This window comes from Falco naumanni, chromosome 3 (genome assembly GCF_017639655.2).
Source record: "Falco naumanni isolate bFalNau1 chromosome 3, bFalNau1.pat, whole genome shotgun sequence".
NCBI classification, from domain to species: Eukaryota; Metazoa; Chordata; class Aves; order Falconiformes; family Falconidae; genus Falco; species Falco naumanni.
Window position 1 is genome coordinate 29,400,591 of NC_054056.1, and position 11,975 is coordinate 29,412,565.

Here is an 11,975-nt window from a genome sequence, read left to right on the forward strand (position 1 = left end):
AGCAAAGTTACGTGTAAGACCAAGATGAACTTCAGTAGTGGGTTTAGTAGGGCAAGTTTATTGGTGGTTCCACTGAAATCACTTTCAAAAAAACCCCAACAACCAAACCCCAAACAAAACAACCACCCACACCTTGTTGTTTTTTACTACGTTTTTAAGAAGCGCTGTTAAAGTATATTAAATTCTGTTTTACAGGATGGGAGAATGTTTCACAGTGGGAGGTGCTTCAATTATTGCTTTCTATTTAATCAGGCCTAATATTTGTGTTGGCTAAAGCTATGAGAAGATAAAATCCTCTCTGGAGAAATCATGTGACTGACCCCTATATTTGGTATACATCCTTTCTCCCCAGGATGTTATTCTACTTTTCTGTTCCATGCTAAAGCATAATGGATGTATACTTGGAGGGGCTGTTCAGATGCGGTAGCTTGTGTAGGAGCTACAGGTGACACTGTTCCCTGAACCTGCTCATTGCAGGGGAGGCTCTGTTCTCTCATTTACAAATAATCCTCTTCCCAGTCTTTTTCAGTGTTTTTCCCATGTAGTTTTCAATGGCTTCTATGCTTCCGCAGAACAAAGCTTGTGATTCTTTTGATGTGTTATATGTGCCTGAGGTAATCCAAGTAAGGTTATTTTCCCCCGCCACTTTCTTCAACTCAAAATAAACCTTTATAAATAATTATTAAGATCTGATCTTGTATGTGACTAAAAAAAAAAAAAAAAAGGAGTTTTTTGAGAATTTTCCCCCTTCCAATCCAAAATTCATTCACATTGAGCACCTGCCTTTTGGTACTCCCAACAATCATCCTAGTCTGTTATTTAGTAAGATGGGAAAGAGCACACTGTTGGATCTCAGATACTTCCATTTTAGATGGTTGTTATCTTTAGCTTTTCTACATGAAAATGCAAAATGGAAGCATTTGGTCACAGGAAAATGCCTGATAATGCATTTTGGAAAAAGACATTTCTTGGCCCTGACTCTACTGGACACTTGTCCAGCTGGAGCCCTCTGAGCATTTGAAACTGAGGTGCAGGGAGGGTATTAGGTGGGGACACAACTGTGAAAGCCTGGCCCCCCTTCCCCACCCCAGCCATCCTGCCAGCAAAGGACACAGCGCAGGTGACAACTCTTTGCTCTCCCTGAGTAATTTAACAAGAAGCAAACCGATTCCCTGTACCTAGCTTCAATCTTATTGTCAAGTATTTTAATTGTGAATCTGCCAGACAGAAAAATCGTGTCTTTATGAAGTGTGTGTATAAGAAGGCTATGTATTTACAGTGGCTAGGCAAAAAAGAAATAACTTAAGAGTAGGTCATTCCCTCCTCCCCGCTCAAAGTCATTTTTCCCTTAAGGGCAGAATTCCACTCGTAAAGGAGGAAATCAAGTTAGCTTTGTTAAATTCTTGTTTACTGATGTTTGATTCTTGTAGGGTAGAGATTTTCTAACTGGTCTCAATTTATCCATATGCTATCTTTTATAATCAGATTATTTTTCTCACTTGGCTTCCTTGGTAAGTTTAGGGCATATTTTATTTTCTTTTTAGCAAGAATGCCTCCATCATTGCAAAGAGAAACGTTAATAATAATCCAGCTTAAGCAGAATGTGAAAACATTTGCTGCAGAGGATGAAATGGCCACCCTGGCAGAGGCTGTGTAGCTTGCTCAGTAAACAGTTCTCTGTTGTTTTGCACTGAAAAATGTTTCCATGTTTTCTGCGAATGTAATAGAAAGATACTGCCTGCCTTCATAGTGAGTAAACAGGGTTCTCAAGCAGAATTCAAATGGTCTCACAACAAGCCTTACCAACATTAAATGAAATTCAGACGTTGACTTCTTACAGTCTGCTTCTCTGCATCCAGCATAAGGCTGGTCTTATAATTAATAAATTAATTGTATGGCTGGTTTTTGGAAAATCCAACTATGACTCCAGCTCCACCCTAGCAGGCAGGGAGAAAAAGCAAGCTTGGATTAGAGGTTTCCAGGGCATCAAGGAAACTCCCACTTCCATGGGCTGGCCTGATTCTGTATCCTCCAGCTCCTAAAAAGGATGTTCCCCTTGCCCCACTTCAGGTGCTACCTCCATGTTATTTCCTTTAGGCAGCTTCAGGGCATGTCTGACCCCTCTACCTGTCAGTCCAGCTCCCTGAACTCCACAGTTAGGGACAGTAAACTGGGGGTGGGGAAGAAGTTCTTTCTTGGATTAGGGAGTGTGCCAGAGGGAGAGCTGGTGCAAAGGAGGAAAAGGTAGGCAGCTGGAAGCAGCAGAGAGCAGAGCAAGATGTTGAGTCGATTCAGCCACCTAGTGTGACAGCCCCCCGAACCCCTGCAGAGAATCCCGGCAATTTTAAACAGTGTATGTTGGCTCCCACCGCAAACTACTGCATCTCTTAGCAGACATCACAAGCTGAAGTTTAGAGTTTGCTCAGTGTCAGTTTGAGTTACAAGGAACTATCAGATTGCAAGATAGAGGAAGGGGGCTAAGGAACAAAAGAAACGGTGACTAGCAGATCAAAGTTGCTATCTGTGCCTTGTTCTCGATGACGTGCAGGAAATAAGCTGCCCTGGAAAACGTGATATCAGCATTTCATTTATATTGATGCTGGAATCTTAGTAATCCCTTGACTGAAGGACCCAGTTCGTAGATATAGCAGATGTATTTCATCTCCTGAGTGATCTTAAAAGGTAGATGCAGCCTAGATGGGGGCAGGAGCCATCTGGCTGCTACCCCATCACATCTGGTGTGCCAAGCGGAAATAATGAGAGGCTGCGTTGTTTTGCCTTTCTTCTCGGTAAATTGCTGCCTGATGATGATCAACATATTTTTCGCTTTCTGGAGTCATTTTGCAACATGTGATCATGTTTATTATGGTAACTTTGGAAGCCTGGTGAGTGGAGTTCTGTTTGCTCTGTCCTGCACAACCACACTCACAGAAATTCCTGACTCTTGGATGTTATAATCCAAGATCACAAGAGAAACCATACGATGTGGAAGAAATACTAGGTTCCTGAAGAAACAATTCTTCCCTCAAAAGGAGCACAGGTCATTTTAGAATTGTCAGTGCCCTAAATTGCTCTGTAACATGATGTTCTCTCACACGCTTATCCTCTCTCCTCTTTTGTTCCTGGCCAAACACACAACGCCCCTAGGTGCAATAAACACAAGTACAGAGGACTCTGCAATGAAACTGCTTTTGCTCATTCATAAAAACATGCTCAGTGTTGTAGCATTTAATTGCTTCTAGTGCCTGCAGTGGGTTGTAATTCTGAAATAAAAATAGATTTTGCTTTTTGGTATTTTATCACTAGAATTAAAAATACCTTCACAATTATTCCACCCTCTGGCTGGCAGAAATATTCTTCTGTCTTAACACACGTTGCAAGTAATTAAGCATCAGGTTCCAAAGGTGACCTCAGACAGTCCTCATCAGGGGGGAATATTGTAGTTACCAGGTAGAAGGCAAACAATAAGCTAAAGAACAGAGCCTTCTCATTCGAGTACCGAAAGAAAAGCGCAAAAAGTCATGTAGTCTCTGATAGACACGCCTGAGCAATAGATGACGTCACCCATCACAAATAACAGAATAAAGCCATCGCAGGCGTTTTGTGTCCTTGAGCAGCTCTCGGGTTTCTACATTTGAGATTCTTTTTTGAACAATGGGAAATTATGGACAGACATGAAAATGTTGTGGGATCCCTGTTGCCTCCCCTGTGCATCCATTGCCCGGGCTCCACTGTTGCCTTGGCAACTGGGAAGGCAGCGCTCGGCGCAGGCAGGGCTCGGCACAGGCAGGGCTCGGTGCAGGCAGGGCTCCGCGCAGGCAGGGCTCCGCGCAGGCAGGGAGTGCGCTGCTGTGCTGCTGGCCGTTCTGGCTGCCGAGGGGCACATGGGCGCTCCTGGGCGCACACACTGCCTTTGTATGAGTGGGAGAGCTGTGACTTCCATTTGCGATGCTGAGCACTTAGGATTCATGGAGCTATAGTAAAAAATACAACAGGGACCTCCCATACCTATTTAAATATCACGGATGGCTAAGATCTGTTAAAAGTGTTTGCCAAAATGGAGGGTTCTGAATTGACATCCAAATAAAGATGTTAAATTTGCTTCACTGTGTGTTCATGGATGTTCAACATTGCTGTAGGTGAGGGAATTTATGCAAACATGTACCTCCCTTTAGGTGGTCAGTTTTAAAACCTGGAGCTACATCCCCCCAAAACCAGTGGGGATCTACAACCAGTGCTATAGCACCTAAGAATTAGTTTCCTAATGAAAGGTCAGAATCCTTAGCAGAATAACTATAAAGCCCTAGGAGGCCACTGTGTGCATGTGGGGAGAAGACATCTTAGGGAGGATCCAGCTGCCTTCAGGAGGGGAAACAGAATGCTTCAAGCTGGTCCTTTGTAGGTTGCCAGGAATCTGGCACCCAAAAAGCACTTCGATGCCTGGGTGGATCCCCCTGCACGGGGGGCAAAAAAGAGCCACCGATGATAAGCAAGTCAAGTCAATGAAGCAAACTGAGAGCCGCTTTTGAAAGCACAGTCAAAGTTTTTCCAAGGACACAGCAGCCAAATGCCAGGCAAAGTGGTACTTCTTTAGCCACTAGTATTTCCTGCCATAGATGAAAAAATTGAGTGAAAGTGGTGACATTATGCATCAATTTATACTGTGTTAAGCACAGCTAACCTGAGTAATATGTAAACAACTCTGTTCATTCCAGCTGCAGTTACCTTTCTTCTTGATAGCGGTAATGATTTACCACATTAATTATTACCTCACCTTTGCAAAAATCCGCTGGGTTTGAAGGTGTTATAATTGCAATATAATGTTACAGTGTACTGTGATACTGAGATCAACAAACCATCAGTCTGGTGTTGCTGGTCACACATAGCCTCCCACTCCTTTCTCTCCCTTGCACACAGTCACAGGATAGCTGAGGTTGGCCAGGATCTCTGGAGATCATCTGGTCCAGCCTTCTACTCAGCCTGGAAAGGTCAGTAGAGCAGGTTAATCAGGGTTGTGTGCGCTTGGGCTTTGAATATCTTCAAGAATGGAGACTCCACAATCTCTCTGGATAGCCTGTGCCACAGCAAAGAAATTTTTTCTTATGTTTAGATGGAATTTTTTGTATTTTGGTTTGTGCCCATTGCCTCTCTTCCTGTCACTGGGCACCACTGAAAAAAGCATGGCTCCATCTTCTTTACTCCTTCCCATCAAGTGTTTATATACATTGATAAGATTCCCCTGAGTCTTCTCCAGGAAAATCAGTCCCAGCTCTCAGCCTCTCCTCATATGACAGATGCTCCAGTTCCTTAACCACCTTCGTGGCCTTTCATTGGACTCACTCCAATATGTCCATCTCTCTGTTGTACTGGGGAGCCTAGAATTTGATGCAAAACTCACTATGTGTTTCACCACAGCATATCCCCTTCCTTGACCTGCTGGTAACTGTCTTCCTAATAATACAGCCCAGGGTGCTGTTGGACACCCTTGCTGCTAGGGCACATAGCTCATGTTCAACTTGGTGTCCCCAGGATCCCCAGGGCCTTTTCTGCCAAGCTGCTTTCCATCTGGGTGGCATCCAGCCTGTACTGGTTCATGCAGTTGTTCCTCTTCAGGTATAGGACTTTGTACTTCCCCTTGTTGAACTGCATGAGGGTCCTGCCAGCCCATTTCTCCAGACTGTCGAGATCCCTCTGCATGGAAGGACAACCCTCTGGTGTATCAGCCACTCCTCACAGTGTGGTATCATCAGCAAACTTGCTGAGGGTGTGCTTTCTTGGCACATAAGTCATTAATGAAGAAGCTAAACAGTGTTGGCTCCAGGATCAATCACTAGGGTACACCGGTGGCTGGCTTCTGAACTTTGCATTGCTGATCTCAAGCCCGTCAGCCTGGCAGTGCAGCCAGCTTTCACTCCATTCCGCTGTCCATTTATCTAGGCCATACCTCATACGATTTGCCTATGGGGATGTTATAGGAGACAGTTTTAAAGCCTTCACAAAATAAATGATGTTAACTGCTCTTCCCTCATCTACCAAGCCAGTCATCTTGTTGTAGAAGGCTATCAAGTTGGTCAGGCGTGACTGCCCCTTTGTAAATCCATGGTGACTACTCCCAGTCACCTTCTTGACCTTAAATATGTTTGGAAATGGTTTTCAGAAGGATTAATTCCATCATCTTTCTAGGAATTGAGGTGAAGTGGCTGGTCTGTAGTTCCTCGGATCCCCCTTCTCACCCTTCCTGAAGTTAGCAGTGACACCCATATTTTTTTTCCAGTCCTGAGAAGCTCCAAGATTGGCTAGACCTTTCAAAGATTATGAAGCGTGTCCTCACAATGGTATCTGCCAGCTCCCTCGGCACTGAGTTGGATCTCATCAAGACCCACGGACTTTTGTATGTTCAATTTATTTAAATGTTCCCTAAACTGATCTTCCTCTACCAAAAGTAAGTCTTCACCGCTCCAGACTTCCTAACAGGTCTCAAAACCTTGTGATTCCTAAGGGCAAATCTTAACAGTGAGAGACAAGGTGAAGAAGACACTGAGTACCTCAGCTTTTTCCATGTCCTTTTGTCACTGAATGTTCCCTGCCATATTCAGTAGTGGATCTGTATTTTTCCCTAGACTTCCTTTTGCTGCAGACAGACCTGTAGAAGTCCTTCTCACTGTCCTTCACATCCTTTGCTTTGACTTTCCTAAGCCTGCACACTAGGACAGTGACCCTGTGCTGCTCCTGGATGACCTGACTCTACTTCCACCTCCTGAATGCTTCCTTTTCACATGTGTGTTTAGTCAGGGAGCTCCTTGTTCATCCACACAGGCCTCCTGCCACCTTTGCTTGGTTTTCTGCTTGTTGGCATGGACCATTCTTGAGACTGGAGGAAATGATTCCTGGAAGTCAAGCAGCTCTTCTGGACTCTTCTTCTCTCCAGGACCATCTCCCATAGGATTCTTGCAGACAGATACCTGGAGAGGCTAAAGTCTGCTCTTCTGAAGACCAGGGAACTGTGATCCTGCAGTTTGCCTTGTTCCCTTCTATCAGGATTTTCAACTCCACCATCTCACAGTCACTGCATCCAGGGCTGCCCTGAGCCTTCACACCCTGACCACTTCTTCCTTGCTTGCATCAGGTCCAGCAGAATGTCTCACTTTTGGACTCCTTGATCATCTGTGTCAGGAAGATAGCACCAATGCACTCCACAAAACTCCTGGATTGCTTGTACCCTGTTGTGTTGTGCCTACAGTAAATACTGTGGAGGATGGAGTCCCTCCCTGAGGACTAGGGCTTGTGAACGTGAGAATTCTTGCCTGAAGGTCTTATCTACTTTGATCTTCTTCATCAGGAGGTGTTCAGCAGATACTCACCACAACATAGCGGACATTGGTTTGCCCACTAATCCTGGCCCTTTAGATACCAGCTGGCTCATCACCCACCCCCAGGCAGAGCTCTGTGCATTTCTGCTGCTCTCATGCAAAGGGCAAATCCCCTTCCTCACCTTCCCAGCCTGTCCTCCCTAAAAAGCCTGCATGACCCCATCGCAGCTCTACAGTCCTGTGAGCCGTCCCACCAGGTCCCTGTGATCCCAGTGAGACCCATAGCCCTGCAACTGCATGCAGGTCTCTTAACTCATCACGTCCGTTGCTCATGCTGCGTGCGTCAGTGTAGAGGCACTTCAGAGGCACCCAGGCCTGCTGGTTCCCGGGAAAAGCCTGAGAGCTTGCCCTGCCACGCTGTCCCCTCGGCACTCCCACACTGTGCTGGAGGTGGACCCCCTCCAGCTCCGCTGTGCTGAATACGAGGCACCTCATTTCGTATCCTCTTTGCTAACCTGCTCCACGCTTCCTCGCTGGGCTGTGGATTGCCATCTCCCTCCCCTGGTCCTGGTGTAAAGCTGTCCTCGCCAGCTTGGCCAGCTGTGTGGCAAACTTACTTTCACTACTGAAAAATTTACAGCTGTGAATGAATTAACATCTTACAGTTAAGTTTGGTAGTTTCTGCACAATTCATTATAGATCTTGCTAAAAATTATTCCGGATATTCTCCTTGGCAGCAGTGCAGATACAGGTGTGTATCTCAGTTGGTTCAAATATATTGTTCTCGCTGTCGTTCTTGAACTGTCCCTCCTCCCCCAGCCACCTGCCATGTACTTAGTTTATTTCTATAAGGGAACAAGCAGAGATGCGAGGAGCAGGATCCAAAATCTTCCAAAACGAGGTACATGGCAGGTGTCTGGTAAGACAGAGCGTAACTTCACTTACAGAGAAAAAGATACCCCCGTTCCTATGGGCGTTCAAACTGCTGTCACCACTGCACCGCTCCCAGATAGTAGCAGCGTGAAGTTCCACTCCAGCGCTGTGCCCGTGGCATCAGAGCCCCACGCAGCGAGGCCTGGCAGTACCATGGCACACAGGGCAGCGGCTGCGGGCTCCACCGGCACCGCTCCGTCCCTGCCTGTCTCGGGTGCCCGAGCTATGGGAAGGTGATCGATTCTTGTCGTTACGACGGATGAAAGCACCGTTAAGCAGGCCTGAGCTAGAAATACAGGCTCGGGGGTGCTAACAGAGCACAGCAGCACACACACGCTCTGCTGCTGCGGGGCAGAGAGGCGGGGGAAGGCGGCGTTCGAGCTCCGACAGGTGCGCAGGGAGCAGCTCGGGGGTCGGAGTTTTGGGCTTTTTTCCCCGCGCTTTCAGCCACGCCTCGCCCGATTCCGGCCCTTCTCCCACCGGCCGAAGGCGCCTCCAGCCAGCCGCGCTCCGCCTGCGGGGCGGCCCGCCCGGGCACGGGCACAGACACGGGCACGGCCACGGAGCTCCGCGCCGGGCCGCCCCGCCCCCGCTGCGGGAGACAATGCTGCAGCCACGCCCCGCCCCTGCGCGCCCATTGGCTCCGCGCCGTTCCCGCATGACGTCACCGGCGGGGCGGGGCGCGGCGCCCCATTTAAGGGGCGGCGTGGGGCGCGGCCGCTGCAGCGGCGAGAGCGGGAGCGGGCGGGGAAGGTGGTACAGGCAGCAGCGTCGGGAGCAGCGTCGGACACCGTCACCATGCGTGAGATCGTGCACATCCAGGCCGGGCAGTGCGGCAACCAGATCGGCGCCAAGGTACGGGCCGGTGCGGGGAGGGAGGGGCCGCTTCCCTATGTGGGGGCTGCGGGCATCCCGCCCTGGGGGCGCAGCCCCGTCCGCCGGTGAAAAGCGGCCCGGGGCTCGCTAAGGCGCCGCGGATGCCACTCCCGTGCCCCCCGTCTCCGGCGGTCGGAGCCGTCGCGGACTTGGGCGGTGGCTGGGGTGCGCCCGGGCTCTGGTTCCCCGCTGCCCAGCTCCCCCCCCCCCGTGCAGACCCCCGCTGCCTCGCCCCTCCGCAGCCCCTCGCCGGCTCCTGGGGGAGGGAGCGAGCCGCGCTCGGTGCCACGGAGAGCCCCCTCCCCCGAGCGTGTTGCCATCTTGCAGTGGCTGGAGGGTCTTAAGCTGCTCCTAGACAATGGGAGAAGACCAAGCAGAGCTACCCGGGGGCTGTCACCTTTTGGACGCAAAATGTAAAGGCATGAACTTGTGCTTTGGTGCTCCAGCTGCTCTCTGACCTCAGCAATTCAGCTGCTGCGGCCAGCGAGGCCCTTCTGCACTGACTCACCTTCCTCTGGGCAGCTGCTCTGCTGTGCAAGGGAGTGGTCGGGGCGATGGCATGCACAGGCTGCGCTGCTGTGTGTGATTGGCACTGGCCAGCTGTAATTAGTAATTGCTGTTTTCTCAAAATTTCTTCTAGTTCTGGGAGGTCATCAGTGATGAGCATGGCATTGATCCCACTGGCAGCTACCACGGGGACAGTGACCTGCAGCTGGAGAGGATCAATGTCTACTACAACGAAGCTGCTGGTAAGTGTGCCTGCTTCCTCAGATGCCCTTAAATAAATGGGGCAGGCGTGCCAGCTCATTGAGGCTGGAAATATCCCTGGAGAAGAGCTGTCATCTGCCAGTAACTCCTCTAAGAGAGCTTTGTTCTCAGAATGGCTCTGATAACATGGTAGTCTTGATTGAGACATGTCTTTCCAGTGAGATGTGGGGAGGCTGAAGGGAGCACACTGGGGCTCCTGTGGCACTGGCTGCTGCCTGCGGGGCTGTAACACTGGCACTGGTTTCCCCCCCAGGTAACAAGTATGTCCCACGTGCCATCCTGGTGGACCTGGAGCCTGGCACGATGGACTCTGTGCGCTCCGGCCCCTTTGGACAGATCTTCCGTCCCGACAACTTTGTCTTTGGTGAGTGTGGGATGGAGGAGTCCCAAATCGGGAGCTCCGCACAGGAGAGACCTGGTGCGAGCATGCAAGTGACCCTGGGGGACATGAATCCCAGTAGCGGAGTGGGGGTGGAGGTGAGGGGTGAAGCCTGGGGGGTGGGGGAGGTGGCATCACCTGTGTCCCTTGGTGGGGCACTAATGTGGCACCTTGCTCTTGGTCTGCCCCGTAGGTCAGAGTGGGGCTGGCAACAACTGGGCCAAGGGGCACTACACGGAAGGTGCTGAGCTGGTGGACTCTGTCCTGGATGTGGTGAGGAAGGAGTCGGAGAGCTGCGACTGCCTGCAGGGCTTCCAGCTGACCCACTCGCTGGGTGGTGGCACGGGCTCTGGGATGGGCACCCTCCTCATCAGCAAGATCCGGGAGGAGTACCCCGACCGCATCATGAACACCTTCAGCGTCATGCCTTCCCCCAAGGTGTCGGACACGGTGGTGGAGCCCTACAATGCCACCCTCTCTGTGCACCAGCTGGTGGAGAACACGGATGAGACCTACTGCATTGACAACGAGGCCCTGTATGACATTTGCTTCCGCACCCTGAAGCTGACCACTCCCACGTACGGGGACCTCAACCACCTGGTGTCGGCCACCATGAGCGGTGTGACCACCTGCCTTCGCTTCCCCGGCCAGCTGAATGCCGACCTGCGCAAGCTGGCGGTCAACATGGTGCCTTTCCCCCGGCTGCACTTCTTCATGCCGGGCTTTGCCCCCCTGACCAGCCGCGGCAGCCAGCAGTACCGAGCCCTGACGGTGCCCGAGCTGACGCAGCAGATGTTCGACTCCAAGAACATGATGGCCGCCTGCGACCCCCGCCACGGCCGCTACCTGACGGTGGCCGCCATCTTCCGTGGCCGCATGTCCATGAAGGAGGTGGACGAGCAGATGCTCAACGTGCAGAACAAGAACAGCAGCTACTTTGTGGAGTGGATCCCCAACAACGTGAAGACGGCAGTCTGCGACATCCCCCCACGTGGCCTCAAGATGTCTGCCACCTTCATTGGCAACAGCACGGCTATTCAGGAGCTCTTCAAGAGGATCTCGGAGCAGTTCACGGCCATGTTCCGGCGCAAGGCTTTCTTGCACTGGTACACCGGCGAGGGCATGGATGAAATGGAGTTTACGGAGGCAGAGAGCAACATGAATGACCTCGTCTCCGAATACCAGCAATACCAGGATGCCACTGCTGATGAGCAGGGGGAATATGAAGAGGAAGGGGAGGAGGATGAGGCGTAAATCCCTGGTGTCAAAGGAACTTCTGTAAAGCAGGCATGTGTACGGAATGACTTCTGATAGTGGTGGTAAAGCATGTTCTCTAGAAACTATGTACCCAATTACCCTCTCTGCACTTGTAACTTTGACAGATTTTTCAATGTAACAGTTCTGAAACCCAGTTATTACAATGTTTTTGTCCTCTAATGTTAAAAGCACATAAAGGCATGAATTCTAGATCATGTTTCCTGTCTTTCTTAACACCTCCATTGGACAAAACATCTGTTTGTCCTGTGTGGCAAGAATTTTAATGACATCAGAAATCTTGCAGCACACTCCCGATCCACTGAGGGCTTACATATTCTCAAAATATATGGTTCCCATGCAAATATCTTTCCTGTTTTTTCTTACAGGACTCAAACCTACCTGTAACTTGAATGAAAATGGAAAGCCAGCTAAATCCTAAACAAGGCAAGGAC

The 11,975-nt window shown here is 50.0% G+C and overlaps 1 protein-coding gene across 1 annotated transcript; it reads left to right on the forward strand.

Moving 5' to 3' along the window:
• The first annotated feature begins 8,971 nt into the window (after nucleotides 1-8,971).
• LOC121084640 (tubulin beta-1 chain) lies at nucleotides 8,972-11,733 on the forward strand. Its single transcript, XM_040586371.1, has 4 exons — nucleotides 8,972-9,098; nucleotides 9,760-9,868; nucleotides 10,141-10,251; nucleotides 10,460-11,733. Exons 1-4 carry the CDS (start codon nucleotides 9,042-9,044, stop codon nucleotides 11,518-11,520), a joined length of 1,338 nt encoding a protein of 445 aa, XP_040442305.1. The 5' UTR covers nucleotides 8,972-9,041; the 3' UTR covers nucleotides 11,521-11,733.
• The last annotated feature ends 242 nt before the right edge of the window (nucleotides 11,734-11,975 follow it).